Here is a 20,063-nt window from a genome sequence, read left to right as displayed (position 1 = left end):
GAGTAAAAAAAACGAGGGTCATAAGATCTTCATATAAATTCCCCCCCAACGCAGTTTCCTGTACGGCTCTGCATTTTGTTGACACCCGGCATGGCTTTAGACACTATAATTTCATAAATGAAATTATAATGTCTATAGGCATGGCGGACTCTGAAGGAAACGCCCATCCGCCATTTGCTGCGTTGAAAAGCAAGAAGTGTAAGATATAAACACTGTTGCCGTATTTGCCCCAGCAGACTGAGAAACTGCCCAGACCACGGTGCGTCTTAGTAATGCCTTTTACCTATTTGAGTTTGAGCCGCTTTCAATCAAGCGTGCCGATGGTTTATTGGATAGCGCTTGCAACTTGGGATCTGAAGGGTTTTGGTTCAATTCTCGAGTTAATAAAAATATTATTTTTTTATTTTGATTATCTTCAATTTATAAATGATTGCTGGTGCTGCTGCTTCGAGGCGCCACTAGCAACTTTTTTTTATGCCATAATAAGTATGATATGTATTTGGTAAAGAAAACGGTTTCAACTATTTTGTTTTTTTCCCGTTTTTGAAAGGGTTGTGTAGAAAAAAAAATGCATTCTTTTGAGACTAAAATCATTTTAATTGTGCAGCCCAGTTTCGCAAAAACGTTCTAGACATTTTTAAAATGGCACATACAAATCCACGGACATCAACAGAACTCGTCGAGCTGAGTCGATAGGTACCTATAAAGGTATGTCTAAGACCCATAATTAATGATCTCTCAAATCGACCGATAACCAAACCTTTCTGTTAGAAAGGCAAAAATGATGCCTGATACGTTTTTTTGGGGAAAAGCGAACTGGTATGTAAGGAGCTCATTTTATGTATGGAAAGAATGGTATTTAAACAGTAGAATTTCCAAGATTTATAACACGCTGAAATGGTGCCGTGGTAGCAACCAGAACTTTCACGTTGCTGGTCACGGTTCGAATCTTACTGTTTTTTTATGCTTTTTTTTTACTGAATAAGTAAAACCAACTACAATATTGATGGATAGCCGTGACGCGTGCCCTAGCATGATACCTTTTTTAGAGCTCAACCATGCATAGAGGAAAAATTCCCACAAAAGGAGGGGAAAGTAATATGACTATTAAATGATTAATCTCATTCTGTAAACTAAATCTGAAATCTTATTCTGATTCTAAAGTTTGAATTTTGAGTTACAACACTTAGTCTAATATTTGAATATAAGTTCCAATTTCAAATTCCAGGTTGATCTTTAATCCAAATTCTTAATCAGAATTCTAAATCTGAATTCTCAATCTGAATTCTGAATCTGAACTCTGAATTTGAATTCTAAATCTGTATTCTGAATCTGAATTCTGAATCTGAATTCTGAATCTGAATTCTGAATCTGAATTCTGAATCTGAATTCTGAATCTGAATTCTGAATCTGAGTTCTGAATCTGAATTCTGAATCTGAATTCTGAATCTGAATTCTGAATTCTGAATCTGAATTCTGAATCTTAATTCTGAATCTGAATTCTGAATCTGAATTCTGAATCTGAATTCTGAATCTGAATTCTGAATCTGAATTCTGAATCTGAATTCTGAATCTAAATTCTGAATCTAAATTCTGAATCTGAATTCTGAATCTGAATTCTGAATCTGAATTCTGAATCTGAATTCTGAATCTGAATTCTGAATCTGAATTCTGAATCTGAATTCTGAATCTGAATTCTGAATCTGAATTCTGAATCTGAATTCTGAATCTGAATTCTGAATCTGAATTCTGAATCTGAATTCTGAATCGGAATTCTGAATCTGAATTCTGAATCTGAATTCTGAATATGAATTCTGAATCTGAATTCTGGATCTGAATTCTGGATCTGAATTCTGAATCTGAATTCTGAATCTGAATTCTGAATCTGAATTCTGAATCTGAATTCTGAATCTGAATTCTGAATCTGAATTCTGAATCTGAATTCTGAATCTGAATTCTGAATCTGAATTCTGAATCTGAATTCTGAATCTGAATTCTGAATCTGAATTCTGAATCTGAATTCTGAATCTGAATTCTGAATCTGAATTCTTAATCTTGTAAATCTCATTTTGATTGTTTTGCATCACACGGTTTTCAACATTGAAATTTCTTTCATCCAAATTTTTTTTTTATGATTTCGGATTTTACAACTTTTAATAGTATGGTTTTACCCCTAAAAGTATGCAGCAAACTTAATTTCAGAAAAATTGTGAAAAAAAGTTTTCACAAAACAAAATCGTGTTTTCATGCGTAATGATCTTTAAGTCATCGCAAATTTATCAAAAACTGTGCAAATTGGTATTCTTGGAGAAACAATTCCAGAATTGAAAATTGATAAAGTGAGGAGAAATTTTACGGATGATGAAAAGAGCGAAAGAACATTTTTGCAAGGAAAATTTATTAACGTACACCATACTTTACCTCGCAACATCCAGCTTCATCAATTTTTAATTCTGATATTCTTTCTCCATGAATCTAAATTTTTCACCGATATGCCGAAAATAAATTTACAAAAATTCTGAATCTGAATTCTGAATCTGAATTCTGATTCTGAATTCTGAATCTGAATTCTGAATCTGAATTCTGAATCTGAATTCTGATTCTGAATTCTGAATCTGAATTCTGAATCTGAATTCTGAATCTGAATTCTGAATCTGAATTCTGAATCTGAATTCTGAATCTGAATTCTGAATCTGAATTCTGAATCTGAATTCTGAATCTGAATTCTGAATCTGAATTCTGAATCTGAATCTGAATTCTGAATCTGAATTCTGAATCTGAATTCTGAATCTGAATTCTGAATCTGAATTCTGAATCTGAATTCTGAATCTGAATTCTGAATCTGAATTCTGAATCTGAATTCTGAATCTGAATTCTGAATCTGAATTCTGAATCTGAATTCTGAATCTGAATTCTGAATCTGAATTCTGAATCTGAATTCTGAATCTGAATTCTGAATCTGAATTCTGAATCTGAATTCTGAATCTGAATTCTGAATCTGAATTCTGAATCTGAATTCTGAATCTGAATTCTGAATCTGAATTCTGAATCTGAATTCTGAATCTGAATTCTGAATCTGAATTCTGAATCTGAATTCTGAATCTGAATTCTGAATCTGAATTCTGAATCTGAATTCTGAATCTGAATTCTGAATCTGAATTCTGAATCTGAATTCTGAATCTGAATTCTGAATCTGAATTCTGAATCTGAATTCTGAATCTGAATTCTTAATCTGAATTCTGAATCTGAATTCTGAATCTAAATTCTGAATCTGAATATGAGTTCTGAATCTGAATTTTGAATTCTGAATTTTGAATCCTGAATTCTGATTCCTAAACCTGTATCCTGAATTTGAAAACTGAATCTGAATTCTGCATCTGAAATTGAATCTAAATTATGTATGAGTATGTAGAAATGAAAAAAAAAACATAAATTCATTCTTCAACACGAGTAAAAAAAACGAGGGTCATAAGATCTTCATATAAATTCCCCCCCAACGCAGTTTCCTGTACGGCTCTGCATTTTGTTGACACCCGGCATGGCTTTAGACACTATAATTTCATAAATGAAATTATAATGTCTATAGGCATGGCGGACTCTGAAGGAAACGCCCATCCGCCATTTGCTGCATTGAAAAGCAAGAAGTGTAAGATATAAACACTGTTGCCGTATTTGCCCCAGCAGACTGAGAAACTGCCCAGACCACGGTGCGTCTTAGTAATGCCTTTTACCTATTTGAGTTTGAGCCGCTTTCAATCAAGCGTGCCGATGGTTTATTGGATAGCGCTTGCAACTTGGGATCTGAAGGGTTTTGGTTCAATTCTCGAGTTAATAAAAATATTATTTTTTTATTTTGATTATCTTCAATTTATAAATGATTGCTGGTGCTGCTGCTTCGAGGCGCCACTAGCAACTTTTTTTTATGCCATAATAAGTATGATATGTATTTGGTAAAGAAAACGGTTTCAACTATTTTGTTTTTTTCCCGTTTTTGAAAGGGTTGTGTAGAAAAAAAAATGCATTCTTTTGAGACTAAAATCATTTTAATTGTGCAGCCCAGTTTCGCAAAAACGTTCTAGACATTTTTAAAATGGCACATACAAATCCACGGACATCAACAGAACTCGTCGAGCTGAGTCGATAGGTACCTATAAAGGTATGTCTAAGACCCATAATTAATGATCTCTCAAATCGACCGATAACCAAACCTTTCTGTTAGAAAGGCAAAACATGTTGTTGAGGTAGAGCAACCAATTTACACTTTTGAGAAGGTAATGCGAGTCTAGGCATACGAGTTTTTGCATTGTGCATTAGTATAAGTAAGCAAACGTTGGGCAAACAAATGTGGCAATCCCATATGAAATGAATACAAATCGATGAAAGAATCATATTTTTCGTAGATTTTTTCGAAACTATTCAAAAATTTCTTGTGTACGGAACATTTTTTTAAAAGCTAGGACATTGTTTGACTTGTTAGTGATTTTACCTGATATCGAGTGAGGTTCTTTGAAAAAAATTAAGATTTTGTACATGATACGAGCGTTTCGAGTGGAAGCAGGATAAATATTGCTGAAGTTTCTTCATCAATTTCGTGACGAAAGCTCTCAACTTCGTCTTCCTGGTTCAATTTTTTGTTTTAGATAGGCCTGAATACGTCAACAAAGGATCTGGGAGGGGGGGGGGGGCGTTTACAATGATGGTTTTCTTATTTATCATTTTGTTTTGCTTGGTTCCGCACTGATATCCAATAAAATATTTACAAAATCGTTTGCACTTGTTAGCAAATGATTCAAAATATACTTATGATTTCTTTTTTGAGATTTTGAACATTTATTTGAGCGAAAACCAACATTTTAGTTGAATTTTGCTCTTGTCGCATATAAAAACCTCTGACTTAGCGATGATGTGGTATAGTGGATAGATTGGCGTGAGTCTGGTAACCCAGGCGTTCTGGGGTCGATTCACGGTATCGACAGGAAAACTTTTGGGTTCGAATCTGAAGTTAGTCTGAAGAGATAATTGCGAGCTAAGTGGATTGTTAACCTTTGTAGGTCTCTGAAGTTTGGATGCCTTCACCCGGCCAATGATGCCTGAAAAGCAATTCAAAGGCCAAAGCTACACAGACATAGGCTGGACCTTGCTACCGATGAGAGAATCATACATACATACATACATACATATATACATACATACATACGTAAGTACACCCAAAAGACTTTGCTCCAAACATGCTCCTCATTATATCAACGCCATTGGCATAAGATGTGAACGTCAGAGTCGGTGATTCGACTTGAGACCACCGGCATTAACCTCCCTGCGCAACCATATCGCGTATGAATGAGGGAATAAAAAAAACTGTTTTCATGTCCCTCCCTTTCCCATCACAAGATGAAGGAGGATAGAATCAAACGCCAGGCACGGCCAAGCTGCCCGAGTGTTAGCAGCTTTGCGTAGAAGCAAGCAGTAGAAGAGCAAGTTTATCGTTTTCAATTCCCTTTCCAATCATAAGACAATACTGGTAAACATCGATGCCACACCTACCGATTTTTCGGTATTCATACCAATTTTTGAGGAAATTTTCGACCAAGAATCGGTATATACCGAATACCGATTTTTGGCGAAACATACCGATTTCATACCAAGAAGTATAGAATAATTTCCAAAATGCAATCAAAATTATCGTTTTTCATAGTTTTTGTCAAATTTCGAACAAATCTGAGACTAGTTATAAGCTAGCAAGCCCCAGCTTAGTGGATAGGAACTTTGGTTATTAGATATTATAGCAGTTTCGGACGTGAAAAGTTCATTATTTATTTACATAGTATTCCGTCCGTTAAAAGATCATATCTTGAAGATGAATGTTAAAAATTTAGAAACAAAGATAAGTGTGCGCTCGAGATAAAAAGTATTCAGTCTATAGAACTCAATAGCATAAAAATACTAATCAATAATAAAGTGTTTAAAGTGAATAAGACAATATGGCTGCAGAGAAGTGTCTCCTTGACAGAAATTAGAATGTTTTAAATTGCGATACTAATCGCTAATCAAACTTTGCCTTAAGTCTGACTAATGATTGATACAAAGATTACTAACAGATGCTAAAGTTTGCTAAGAGAAAAGTGAATAAATAAAAAAATTGTTGAGGACTTCACAAAATATACAAATGATTTTTATGTACAGATTTTCAAGCAAACAGCCATAACTTTTTTGTTTTAAGTACAATCGAGTTGCAGTCTTGTGGTGAAATGTTAGTCTTAATTAAAATTTTAATAAAATCAACATAATCAAGCAATCGATTGGTAAAGACAAAAATGTACGATGAAAAACAAGTTTTTTTTTATGCTTCTTTATAACACTATGGCCCTTATTCTGCGCCTCGAGTGACGTGACGATAGTAGAGTCACCCAAGTCACTCTATTCCAGCAGTCGGTTTAAGTGAGGAACGTCACTTCGGATGAACTTTGTGAGTTCTTACCCTATTCTCGTAGTCACCGTGGGTGAGAATCGTCACATTCGGGTGACGATTTTAGGTGACAATTGTCGGTACCTTTTCAGGTCGCGACGAGATAGAAATTCAATGAAAAATTTATGAAACAGGGAATAATTTGGCTCTAAAAGTTCAACAACATTACTTTACTGACCATTTTAAAAACAATTTTCACGAACAAATCTAGATTCGCTGAACTAATTTGGCAATCGATGAGGATTGTCGGTACCTTTTCAGGTGGTGACGAAAAAGAAATTTAACAGAAAATTTATGTGCATGGGAATGAAAGGCTCTAAATAGTTAATTAAATGATAAAAGATGAAAGTTTTGAATATGTATGATTTTTTTTATTTATTGAAATTGTCTTGGGTTCTTGGACGCATCCTCGAAGATGGCGCAGTCATGTTGTAAGTTTTTGTCCAGTTCTAAGATTGCGACCACTTTTCAAATCTAAAAAATAACAATAAAATCCATTAGTAAAGAACCAGTGCGCCACAATCAACTAACTGTTCGGATCGATAATTTCCGGCATGCCACGGTGGTAACTTCGGTTGGGGAAAATATATAAACCGGCACCATTCGGAGCCGTCGGCATCTGATTTTGTTTTTTCGGCAATAATACCCAAATCCGAACCCAGCTTTGATGAGCGAAATTTCTACTTACGTCGCACAAATCGTCCGTTTATCATCCTCAAGCAGCTTGCTGTGACCGTACCATCCGATGATGGCCATTTTCGAATCGAAATTCTAAACCGTTACACAAAAAACTAATTCGGAAAATCCGAAGCGAAAGCAAAATCAAAACAGCACCAGCTAAATTCTACCATTTCGACAGATGTGTTCATTCGGCCACTCACCTAGAATGAACCTCTGTCACTTTACCCATATCGACTACGGGAATAAGGTGACAAATCTCACGGTGACTCCGAGGTGAGGTGACAATCATCACGTCACTCGCGGCGCAGAATAAGGGCCTATGTCTCAGAATCCCTTTCACACTTGAGATTCAGTGCAACCCCTTCCTGTTGTCCGATTCCGCTCAAATTTGGCATATGGCCTTCTGATGACTTTCTTAAACCATGCAAGTCTTTTTTTGCCTTTCTAACAGAAAGGTTTGGTTATCGGTCGATTTGAGAGATCATTAATTATGGGTCTTAGACATACCTTTATAGGTACCTATCGACTCAGCTCGACGAGTTCTGTTGATGTCCGTGGATTTGTATGTGCCATTTTAAAAATGTCAAGAACGTTTTTGCGAAACTGGGCTGCACAATTAAAATGATTTTAGTCTCAAAAGAATGCATTTTTTTTTCTACACAACCCTTTCAAAAACGGGAAAAAAACAAAATAGTTGAAACCGTTTTCTTTACCAAATACATATCATACTTATTATGGCATAAAAAAAAGTTGCTAGTGGCGCCTCGAAGCAGCAGCACCAGCAATCATTTATAAATTGGAGATAATCAATATAAAAAAATAATATTTTTATTACCTCGAGAATTGAACCAAAACCCTTCATATCCAAAGTTGCAAGCGCTATCCAATAAACCATCGGCACGCTTGATAAAGAGCGGCTCAAACCCAAGCAACCAAAAGTCCCATAAAACAGGTACAAAAACGCTTACTCAGCCCCATCATTGATATGAAGTACGTTCTATGCAGCTCAAAATTTAAGTTCTTAATGATACTTTCAAGTTCCAAAGAAGTCTTAATGATATTCTATTCAGCTTCCAGCGGCCTCTTAATTCAGCTTCCAAAAAAACCGCAAAATGAGCAAAAAATTTTCTCTCTATCTCAACTGAACCGTTGGCTTCGGTTCATATCACCTTCTCTTGATTATTTACTGTGTTCTGTACCGGTGCCGCCATGATGCCACGCGCCGGATTTCAAACTCGACAAATTGCTCAATTGCTTCTTTCCTACACTCAAGTACAAAACTACTTATTGAAGAAAAAAACTTGCCCGGCTTGGGGATCGAACCCCGACCTTCGTGGTGAGAATCGAACACGCTACCACGAGACCACGCCTAGATGTTGTTCTCACTGAAACTAAAACTCGAAGAGGTGATCTGATTTTGAAAGCACATCAATGCACTTTTTGTGACTTATCAAATCCCGTTTGAGCACTTTTGTGTCCTTTATCTGACTTACCAAATCGCGTATTGAGCACTTTTGTGCCCTTTATGTGACTTAAGTCCCGTATAACGTACGTATAGATCACTTTTGCAGCTTTCCAGTTCGTTAATAAGCACATATAATTCACTAATGGGAATTGGGCAAAACAAGTCACATACAACGTACATATTAATCACTTTTGCAACTTTCAAGTTCATTAATGAGTACATAAAGTTTACTAAAGGGAATTGGGCAGTTGGTTCTCTATGTCAGCCAATATGTAACTTTCAATGCTTTCATTCAAGTAAATATGTGACTTTTGGTTGCTTGGGAAACTCAAATAGGTAAAAGGCATTACTAAGACGCACCGTGGTCTGGGCAGTTTCTCAGTCTGCTGGGGCAAATACGGCAACAGTGTTTATATCTTACACTTCTTGCTTTTCAATGCAGCAAATGGCGGATGGGCGTTTCCTTCAGAGTCCGCCATGCCTATAGACATTATAATTTCATTTATGAAATTATAGTGTCTAAAGCCATGCCGGGTGTCAACAAAATGCAGAGCCGTACAGGAAACTGCGTTGGGGGGGAATTTATATGAAGATCTTATGACCCTCGTTTTTTTTTACTCGTGTTGAAGAATGAATTTATGTTTTTTTTTTCATTTCTACATACTCATACATAATTTAGATTCAATTTCAGATGCAGAATTCAGATTCAGTTTTCAAATTCAGGATACAGGTTTAGGAATCAGAATTCAGGATTCAAAATTCAGAATTCAAAATTCAGATTCAGAACTCATATTCAGATTCAGAATTTAGATTCAGAATTCAGATTCAGAATTCAGATTAAGAATTCAGATTCAGAATTCAGATTCAGAATTCAGATTCAGAATTCAGATTCAGAATTCAGATTCAGAATTCAGATTCAGAATTCAGATTCAGAATTCAGATTCAGAATTCAGATTCAGAATTCAGATTCAGAATTCAGATTCAGAATTCAGATTCAGAATTCAGATTCAGAATTCAGATTCAGAATTCAGATTCAGAATTCAGATTCAGAATTCAGATTCAGAATTCAGATTCAGAATTCAGATTCAGAATTCAGATTCAGAATTCAGATTCAGAATTCAGATTCAGAATTCAGATTCAGAATTCAGATTCAGAATTTTTGTAAATTTATTTTCGGCATATCGGTGAAAAATTTAGATTCATGGAGAAAGAATATCAGAATTAAAAATTGATGAAGCTGGATGTTGCGAGGTAAAGTATGGTGTACGTTAATAAATTTTCCTTGCAAAAATGTTCTTTCGCTCTTTTCATCATCCGTAAAATTTCTCCTCACTTTATCAATTTTCAATTCTGGAATTGTTTCTCCAAGAATACCAATTTGCACAGTTTTTGATAAATTTGCGATGACTTAAAGATCATTACGCATGAAAACACGATTTTGTTTTGTGAAAACTTTTTTTCACAATTTTTCTGAAATTAAGTTTGCTGCATACTTTTAGGGGTAAAACCATACTATTAAAAGTTGTAAAATCCGAAATCATAAAAAAAAATTTGGATGAAAGAAATTTCAATGTTGAAAACCGTGTGATGCAAAACAATCAAAATGAGATTTACAAGATTAAGAATTCAGATTCAGAATTCAGATTCAGAATTCAGAATTCCGATTCAGAATTCAGATTCAGAATTCAGATTCAGAATTCAGATTCAGAATTCAGATTCAGAATTCAGATTCAGAATTCAGATTCAGAATTCAGATTCAGAATTCAGATTCAGAATTCAGATTCAGAATTCAGATTCAGAATTTAGATTCAGAATTCAGATTCAGAATTCAGATTCAGAATTCAGATTCAGAATTCAGATTCAGAATTCAGATTCAGAATTCAGATTCAGAATTAAGATTCAGAATTCAGATTCAGAATTCAGAATTCAGATTCAGAATTCAGATTCAGAATTCAGATTCAGAACTCAGATTCAGAATTCAGATTCAGAATTCAGATTCAGAATACAGATTTAGAATTCAAATTCAGAGTTCAGATTCAGAATTCAGATTGAGAATTCAGATTTAGAATTCTGATTAAGAATTTGGATTAAAGATCAACCTGGAATTTGAAATTGGAACTTATATTCAAATATTAGACTAAGTGTTGTAACTCAAAATTCAAACTTTAGAATCAGAATAAGATTTCAGATTTAGTTTACAGAATGAGATTAATCATTTAATAGTCATATTACTTTCCCCTCCTTTTGTGGGAATTTTTCCTCTATGCATGGTTGAGCTCTAAAAAAGGTATCATGCTAGGGCACGCGTCACGGCTATCCATCAATATTGTAGTTGGTTTTACTTATTCAGTAAAAAAAAGCATAAAAACACAGTAAGATTCGAACCGTGACCAGCAACGTGAAAGTTCTGGTTGCTACCACGGCACCATTTCAGCGTGTTATAAATCTTGGAAATTCTACTGTTTAAATACCATTCTTTCCATACATAAAATGAGCTCCTTACATACCAGTTCGCTTTTCCCCAAAAAAACGTATCAGGCATCATTTTTTTATATTGAGATTGGAATTTTTCGTGTTTGAATATCTGAAATCATACTTATATGATTCAGAGGGAAGGAATCTATCATGTATATTCTATATTATTTTATATATTTCCAAATATAATTTAAACTCTGTAAGAAAGGCTCCAATCCACTGTTAAGTGTATTAAATCGGGTTTTTTTGCTAGTATTTTGATTTTAAAGTAGGTATTTATTATGATAATTTAATAAATTTAATAGAAAATATCCTAAATTGTGATTTTTATTAAGCATTTAACCGTGAATAACTCTTCACACGATGATACAAACAACATTTTTTGTTCAGCAAAGTTTAAGTGCACAAAAATCCGCACCTTTTGATGGCATTGGTATAAAAAATATTTTTCGCTTGGTACACATTTTGGTCAGTTGAATTCAAAATTTTTGGACCAAAAAAATTTTTTTCTTGGAAATAGCTTGCTTGTTTTACATTTTGATTCAAATTTGGTTCATTTTTCATTTTTTACGTATAGTATTTAACTCAAACAAAATTAAAAAAATATAAAATATTTAAATTTTGTGAAAATTTTTGGACCCAGAATTTATTTAAAATCAAATCTTTTGAAAGTGGACTTTTTTCAAAGATCGCGCTTGCGGAACCTCTAACAAATTTTTTTTTCAGTCGGCCCCATACAAAAGTTTGTTCTGCACATCCTAATCTACCATTTTGAGGGTGAGCCCCCAGATTCCCAGAAGTTATGCAATTTTGGGACACCCTAACGCGCACTGTCACTTAAAATACCCAAAGTTCAAGAAAAGTACCAAAATAAGCTACAAGATATTTTAACTGAAACTGACTTTAAAACGCGAGACATTAACGACAAATACTATACATTAGCTAAGGCACTAAAAAAAGCTGCATACAGTACTCTTACAAATTCAACAGCTCCAAGCACACCGACGAGGAAAAAAGCACTTAACCGTTTGAGGAAAGCTATGGAGTGGACCAAAAAACACCCTGACATGGAAATCTATAAACACAGGCTAGCAAACAGAAGGCAAGAACTATGTGTAGCAAATAAAAAACACATGGAAAAAGAAATCATGAACTTTTTCAACAACCTTAACGATTTTGATGCAGGAGTAAGGATTCGAAAAACTTATAGTTATCTTAAAGGGTATGTCAAGTCTAGGAAGAAAAAAAGCGCTCTGATTAGTTTGAGAACATGGGAAGATATTTTAAAATCTTTTGAGGGCCCAGAAATTGAATTTTGTAAAGAACATGATTTCATACCTTTACCAAGTCCTCCAACGCCTGAAGAGTTAAAGACAATAATAAGAAATTCAGCAAATGGGAAATCGCCAGGATCTGATAAAGTTTACATGGAGTTTCTTAAATTTGCGAACGATGACACTGTTCGAATTCTAATAGAAATCGTCCAAGAAGCTTACATACAGAACGAACTTCCGCAGGAATGGAATCAAACTGTCCAGATTCCTATTCCAAAAAAATCTGGTGCAAAAGATGCGGATGATTTCAGGAGAATATCTTTATGCAACGTTGTATACAAAATTTATGCTAGGTGGTTAGATAGCAAGCTTCGAATATATGCAGGAGAGGTAGGATTGCACCAAGCTGCATTTACTAATAATAGATCTACTAGTGATCATATCTTCATTGCGAGAAGAGTGATGGAAGAGCATTGGAATGGAGGGAAAAATTTGTTCGTGCTAGCATTAGATATCAAAAAAGCTTTTGATACAGTGAAATTAAAATGTTTAGAACAGGTTTTAGCGAATTTAAAAGTACCATCACGCTTCATTGACAGAGTCCTTGCTTGTGTTAAAAGCGAAATGACGCAAATTTTATGGGAAAATCAATTATCCAGCAGCGTTAAAAGAGGTATGGGTATCAAGCAAGGATGTCCACTATCGCCTCTATTATTCAATTACATTATGCAAGATGTCCTTCTGAGAGTACAACAACAGGTAAAAAATCTTAAATTGATTGGATTAGGTAACCTGCAACTCCCCCTTCTATTGGCTTTTGCTGATGATTTACTCATAATTTCATCTAATCAATCAGAATTAGAAGAGATTTTGTGTACAGTGGAAGAAGAGTTAGCTAAAGTAGGGCTTGTTATAAACAACAACAAAAGTCAAGTTCTTATAAGACATCCTAATGCAAAAACACAATATCATCAAAGCATGTCCTTGAATGGCAAGGAGTTCAAGGTTTGCGATAAAATTAAATACTTAGGAGTTTGCATAACTTCTACACTTAATAGGAAGATGACTAATAGAGATAGGTGCCGAAGCGCATTGCAAATATCAAAATTTATCATCAACTTTTGCAAGACATTTAAACCATCATGGGAGATAGGCAAATTGATATACAAAACTGTAATAGCACCAGCACTTTTGTACGGTACCAAAGTAGCAGTTTTAACTAAAAAAAGCAGAGTTTCTATGGCAGATTATGAAAAGTTTATTCTTTTAAATATATTTAGGAACTGCAAAAAACCGGATGGCACTAAATTTAATGCCAGGAAGCTTTTAGATGGTAAGACTATAAATAGAAGAGTAAGTGTAGGAAGGATATGTTATTATGGACACATCAGGAGACGGGAAAATGACCACCCGTTAAGTATTGCTTTTAATTTGGATACTCGTAGGAAACAGAGAGGTAGACCAAGTTTTACATGGAAGAATTCACTGTTAGCAGACTTTTCGAAGATAGGCTATGAGGTAGATGAGCATTTGGATGAAGTAATAAAAGACAAAGAGAAATTAAAAAGAAAAGCTGAAGAAATATATAAAAACTCCCATAGTGAAATCTCAGATGGAACTTCCTCCGATGAAGAAAATCAATCACTTAAGCATTGGAAAAACAAGACAATGTAGATGTACATGTAAAATGAATGAACTTGAACCTAAAATGAGTGTGTGTGTTAATGTGTGCTGCAATTACCAACCAAGGTTGAAGAAAGGGGTTGAGAAACGATTTTTAATATTTTACTAATGAACTTAATATAAATTTTATTTCCAGGTGGTTTTAAAGGTAACTTGTCTATCTAACTGTATAAAATAAAATATAACATAAATCAAATTTCGGGGTTCGGGGGGGTTCCATCCGGGCATCCGATTGAAGCGATTTTTGAGGAGAGCATTGGGCTACCTCACCAGCACTGAATCGTGAATTGAGGACGGGCTCGTCTCCCCACCCAGCTGAGCGCTCTGCATTGTAATGGTCGACTCAAATGTTAGATAGGTTTATTATGTTCTTTCGATGGAGACAACTCAATCCTTTCCCCATCTAGAGCTATAAGCGCTTCTGCTTATATCTCTTCTCCTTTGGAACAGTCCATTCAAAGGCATTTGAACTTATGAATCGGATGAGTCTGGAACAAATTACAAAGCAAGAGTTGCTCGCTGCTACCGACTGTGCCTTGCTACCTGGGTGGTAGAAATACATACATACATACATACATACCCTAACGCGCACTGTCACTTCGACTTTGAACTTCCATAAATTTTTACTCTGATAATATTTTTTGATCAAGTTTTTTGCGTAACATAGATCAACTATCCATTGAAATTGAAATTGCAATATCTCTCAAACTACGTTACGCATTTCATTGAAATTTTGCAGAGTGATTGTTGAAATATTAAGTAAGCATGTCTGAATTTTTGAAAAGTTCTATCGATGGGATCAAAAGTTACGCGAGGTACAATATTTCAAGCATGAATAAAAAAATGCGATTTCTATAGAATTTTGGACGAATGTTTCCATAGGAAAATCATATCTTATTTTCTACAGCCAGTAAATCTAATTCTTTCAAAAACTCAAAACAATATCGTGAGATTCTGATTTCAAAACACAAATTGATCATTTATTCTATTTTTTTTTTCTTTATTGCTTTTGTCAGACATTTTTTGACTGATTTGTGGATGGAAAACATATTGTTCTCATGAATCGTCCAAAATTTTCATTTTTTGGTTCATGTCTGAAATATTGCACCTTGCGTAACGAAATTCGCAACCTTTTCTTTGGGTGTAGTTAGTGATGAATGTCTTCAAATATTCAACCAAAACTTTAAGCACTCAAAGTAGAAATTTTCTAGCATTATCCTAATAATCTTATGGTAATGCATCATTTTCTTCGAGAGCTCGAGTCTTCATACCAGTAGTTAAAAAGGCAATCATGTTATTTTTGGCGCAATGTAGCGTTTCAGCACATTTTCACTTTAGAGTTAGTTGCAATCCGCATTGAAATTTCGAAACCTCTACTTTCGGTGTACAGTAAAAAAAATTGTTCTGTGTTATTGTATAAATTTCCTTTACGTTGAATTTTCACGTGGCTTCGATAGTACTCCGATACATCTTAAAATTTGTCTTACTGCATATGCTTTGCCCTAGAATCGATCTGATGACAATCTGTACAGAAGACTTCAACAATAACCTAGCACAAGAACAATAAATTAAGAATTTTTTAAGGATCTTGAATTTCTACATAAGTAAGCTTGCCCGAATTTATCAATCACGTAGGTTTTACTGCTAGAAAAAAAACCGGACAATTTTATCTGAAAACCAGAGAAAATCCGGGCATTTTATTTAAAAAAATTTAACCCAGTTTATGTAAAACCAAGGAATTATACAAGAAATCACGAAAAAATCACTTGGAACATAATTAATTTTTTTTTGAAAATTTTGAATTCTTTTTAACCCTCCATCGCATGCGAGCATATATTTATCCTCGACGTTTTTTTTTAACATTTTAAGCTTAACTCCGTACCGTAAGATTGATCACTTATTTCTATATTTTTCGATTATTTTTTATATAAAGGGGAATGTGGCATGTTTCATATTTTAATAAGCAGTACTGTACAACTATGAACCTTAAACGTGGTTGCAGGAATTTATTATACTACTTTAAATTCGATTCCGTCTTTGTTTAGAATTTGATGCTTTGGGGTAGCATTGATCAGTCTCTATTTTGACGGTTTTAAGGAGCTTTCTTGTTCATAAAATATACAAAACACCTTCATTATATTGACAAGAGCTAGTTTATCAATTGCTAAGGCAGTTCGGAACAAACTCAAATGATATAAAATTAATCTTGAAACTCTACAGAACTGATGAACAATGAAAACCATTTGATACGATTTCTAGTCATTTGTCCTAAACTGGCTTACTCTTGTAAAAAGTCTCTATTTTTTAAACATCAAAAATTACCTCAAAATACAAAAATTAATCGTAGTCCATCAGTAGAGGCTTTAAAAAAATCGTTCAAGTTTTTTTTACTCGCCTGAAAATTTAAAATAATAATAAGGTAGGTATTTCATTAAAGATTTTTGCTTGATTTTCAGATTAAGTGAAAAAAATTCGGGAAAAGTACGGACTTTAATGTGATGTGATATGTGATATTTCAAAGCTAATCGGAATGTATGGTATATTTAAATTTGCAATAGTTTTACTGGTTGGACATAGTCATGAATTTCAAACTTTAAGAAAAGTTTCATTGCTGTTTTATAAGTTGGTTATATAACACGCACGAAACTACATTAAGGAAAAGTTATAAGCCTTAATACCTATATTATTTATTCTTTTTTCTTAAAAAGCATTTTAAATGAGATTTTGGTATACCTTTTGGGTACTAAGAAAAAACTCTCATTTGATATTTAAACTTCAGTTTATCTTTTTTGATACACCGAATTTTAGCGGATATACACCATAATATAAAAACATGATTTACTGACTTGATAAAGTCAAATTTTTTGAAAGCTTTACTGTAGTATGTATTAATATGTATGTTATACATAACTAGCGAAAAGAAGAGTTGTTTCCAAATTTATTATGGTATTGAAAACATTGCACAATTAACTTCAAGGAGTACCAAGCAGATTTTGCTATTTTATCAAAAGTTTTGCTGATTCAAAATTAAGAATTTAGGAATAAGTAGTAAAAACAACATATTTTGTTAAGATATTCGTCCCCATTTCCCCCCAATTTCAATGTGAAGATAAAGATAATTAAACCGGTCTGCAAACTAGCCATCTATTCCTTTTGGTGATCTAAAAGTTTGTGCAAATTTATCAAAATAACAGTAGTTTTAATGTTATTGAGGACCTCTTGCCATTTTTAGTAAAACTAGTTTCAATTTAAGCACCATGAAGAGAGAATATTTTATGTGATAGCATAATCCGAAAACATTGTCGGAATTCCGAAGTTAAAATCTATAAAGCTTGGTGGAGACAGATCACGTTGAACTCTAAAGTCAGAATTTATGATATTGTTTTCTGTCCAGGATGAGATAGTCAACCAAAATGGGTACCCTATTTTGCCGCTGCTGTCGATCGTCATTGTTTCTTCCTTGCGGATAGTTTTCCATATCATCTTCTTCGTTTTCGTTGGTCAACTCCTCGTACGGAGGACCGAACCGTTCACTTCGACTCCTATCCGGATTGTTTCCTTCCTTGCGTGCGTCCGGCTCGCGATCCACTTCTGGTTCCGAGTAACTATTCGGTATCACCTGAGGTCTAACAGTGGAACTAATTGGTCCCCCTAGTTGGGGCAAATTGAGCTGCGGCTCCGCTTCCCCCGATATGATCGATAAGGTCCCCAACAAACACAACCAAATTCTCACCAAAACACTTTGCATTTTGACCTATTTCCACTTTAATTTGGGTTATCTTTACACTTCTGATGACAAAACGCACTTCAACTTTCCCAAAATTATGCTAATCTTATGTGGGTCGAGCAAACTTCCGCTAGGTCGAACAATATCGAGTTATTATTAGTCGTTGAGTCGTTGAGCCAGAACTGAGTCACGTTACAATTCTGTTTTTCGCTACTGGTACAAGTTGTTGCTATTTCTACAAGATGCTACAAGATGCTAAACTCTGTTTCTAGATAAACGTAAAGTTTTTTTTTTACTGTAAAGTTCTTGGAATATCTTCTAAAATTTTCGAATGTTTAAGAAAATCCACGAAACCGACCGCGACGAGCTTCCGAACGAAACTGGGAATCGGTTCCGGCCACTCGCCATTTCTGGGCTGGCACCTGAGCCCTACCAATTGTCGTTAACCTGTGAACCAGCAAACAATATGGAAAGATGCGGGCACATACTTATAGGCACATAAATTTTCCACATAAAAATAACCATTCATTCCTGCTGCTGATTAGTTGCGCGGGAAAAAAGTATCTACTTAACCCAGGCTGCACATTTCCCCCCAGGCTGCGTACATACATAAGTTACTTACCACCAGTAGTGTAATTCATAGACGGGTTGAGTCGAATTGATTGTCTTGAAATGTTAGAAGGAAGGAAAAAAATCATTTGTCCGTTGACAAGGGCCGACTAAACGTCGTCGTCGGAGAATTGGCCGCAACCCCAACAATGAAATAACTAATACACACTGTCACTTGAATCTTGGAGCTCACATGGGGCATATGAGATAAGAGCCAGGCCAGACCGAAGACTTGCATTGCCACACGGGCTGCGTGCCTGGCTACACCTACACTTTGGGAGGTGCAATTTGAATGAAAATACCTAAAACACCACGCGGAGTCGCTGGGTGGGAAATCAAAGTTCTTGTCGTCTGTGTACCACCCAAAGAACGATTTTCCGATAGAAAATCGTTTTTATTTCATACAAAAGCAAATTGTACTTGAGTTCATGTGAGGTTTTGATAATTCAACGAATATTATAGGTACGAAATGATGACAAAATCCATAAGACTGTAAATCAGATGTTTAACTCTAATACGTTTCAGATTTTTTCACCCGTTAGAATTATTGAAGTGTCAACTTGACACATCCGACGTAAACCACCATATTTCTCAACCAATTTGTAGCAAATTACTTGCTAAAAAACCTCATAATGTAATTGAAGATTTTCAAACAATATTTAGCTACAACATTTTTGCGCTATTCAAAGTCTAAGAAAATATAATCAAAAAATATTCGTCGGAAAAACAGGCAATAGATCACCAACCAAATGTTCAATAAAAAATCCCTAAGAATTCTGAAGTTTGAAGCTATATATTGCGCACAAGGATATATTTTTTTGGATTTTTTAAGAATCAAATCAACAAAAAAAACTGTAATAAAGTGGGTTTAAAACCGTACTTTTCACCAATTCACAATGAGCAAAAAATGTATTAACCTAGAAGAAATTCAATATCTTCCTTCCTACACGAAAAACAATGTATGAAAAAATACCTACCCTAACTGGAAATGGATATTCAATTAGATTCAGCTACTAACGCCGCATGGGCTTACGATCGGAAATTTAATGCCTTTATAACTAATTCCTCAAGATTTTGTGAATAATCCGCAAAAAAAGCTAACATGGACTTGAAAATTTTTAACCATAACCGACCTATCTTGTCACAGCACGCTTCGAAAACTGGAGTTATTGCGCAAACCGACCATAAACATTTTGTAGATTAACCCAAAAGACAGACCTGTGCAAAAGTTCAGCTCAATCGGACTTAATTTAGGGGTGCCTCAAAGCGCTCAAAGTTTTGGTTTTTTTGTTCCTCAAAAATCACCTAAAAGAAAATCGAAAAAATCGGAATTTTTATCATGATGCCAAATGACTTAAAAAGGAAATCTCGTGTTTTCTCGACAGCAAAATTTTTGTCAAAAATTGACTTCAAAATCATGTGAGATAGGACCTAAGGAAATCGGGAAAATCGAAATTCTATTCTACTTTTGCTGCCAAATACTTTAAAATGCATGAAACGTTCAGATCTGCTGTCATTTCGAAAAAAATTTTAGCCGAACATCAACTTTTTGGGACTTGGCCGTTTTTCTGAAGCCTAGGCGTTTTTAGGAAATCCGACTAAGTCTCAGAAAGTCGATTTATGGCAAATTTTTTTTTTTAGAAATAACACAAAATCTAGAAGTTTCATGCATTTTTAAGTTATTTG

At 34.6% G+C, this 20,063-nt stretch overlaps 1 protein-coding gene across 1 annotated transcript in view; it reads right to left on the bottom strand.

Moving 5' to 3' along the window:
* The window catches only part of LOC129749948 (angiotensin-converting enzyme), a 405,427-nt gene extending 387,523 nt beyond the window's left edge, over nucleotides 1-17,904 (bottom strand). The window contains exon 1 of the mRNA XM_055745102.1: nucleotides 17,463-17,904. Coding sequence (XP_055601077.1) covers nucleotides 17,463-17,789 — 327 coding nt within the window. The 5' untranslated portion in view covers nucleotides 17,790-17,904. The remainder of the gene's footprint in view (nucleotides 1-17,462) is intronic.
* Between the last annotated feature and the right edge of the window lie 2,159 nt (nucleotides 17,905-20,063).

The sequence above is a fragment of the Uranotaenia lowii genome, chromosome 2 (genome assembly GCF_029784155.1).
Source record: "Uranotaenia lowii strain MFRU-FL chromosome 2, ASM2978415v1, whole genome shotgun sequence".
In the NCBI taxonomy this organism is placed as follows: domain Eukaryota; kingdom Metazoa; phylum Arthropoda; class Insecta; order Diptera; family Culicidae; genus Uranotaenia; species Uranotaenia lowii.
This window is presented reverse-complemented; position numbering and strand designations above follow the sequence as displayed.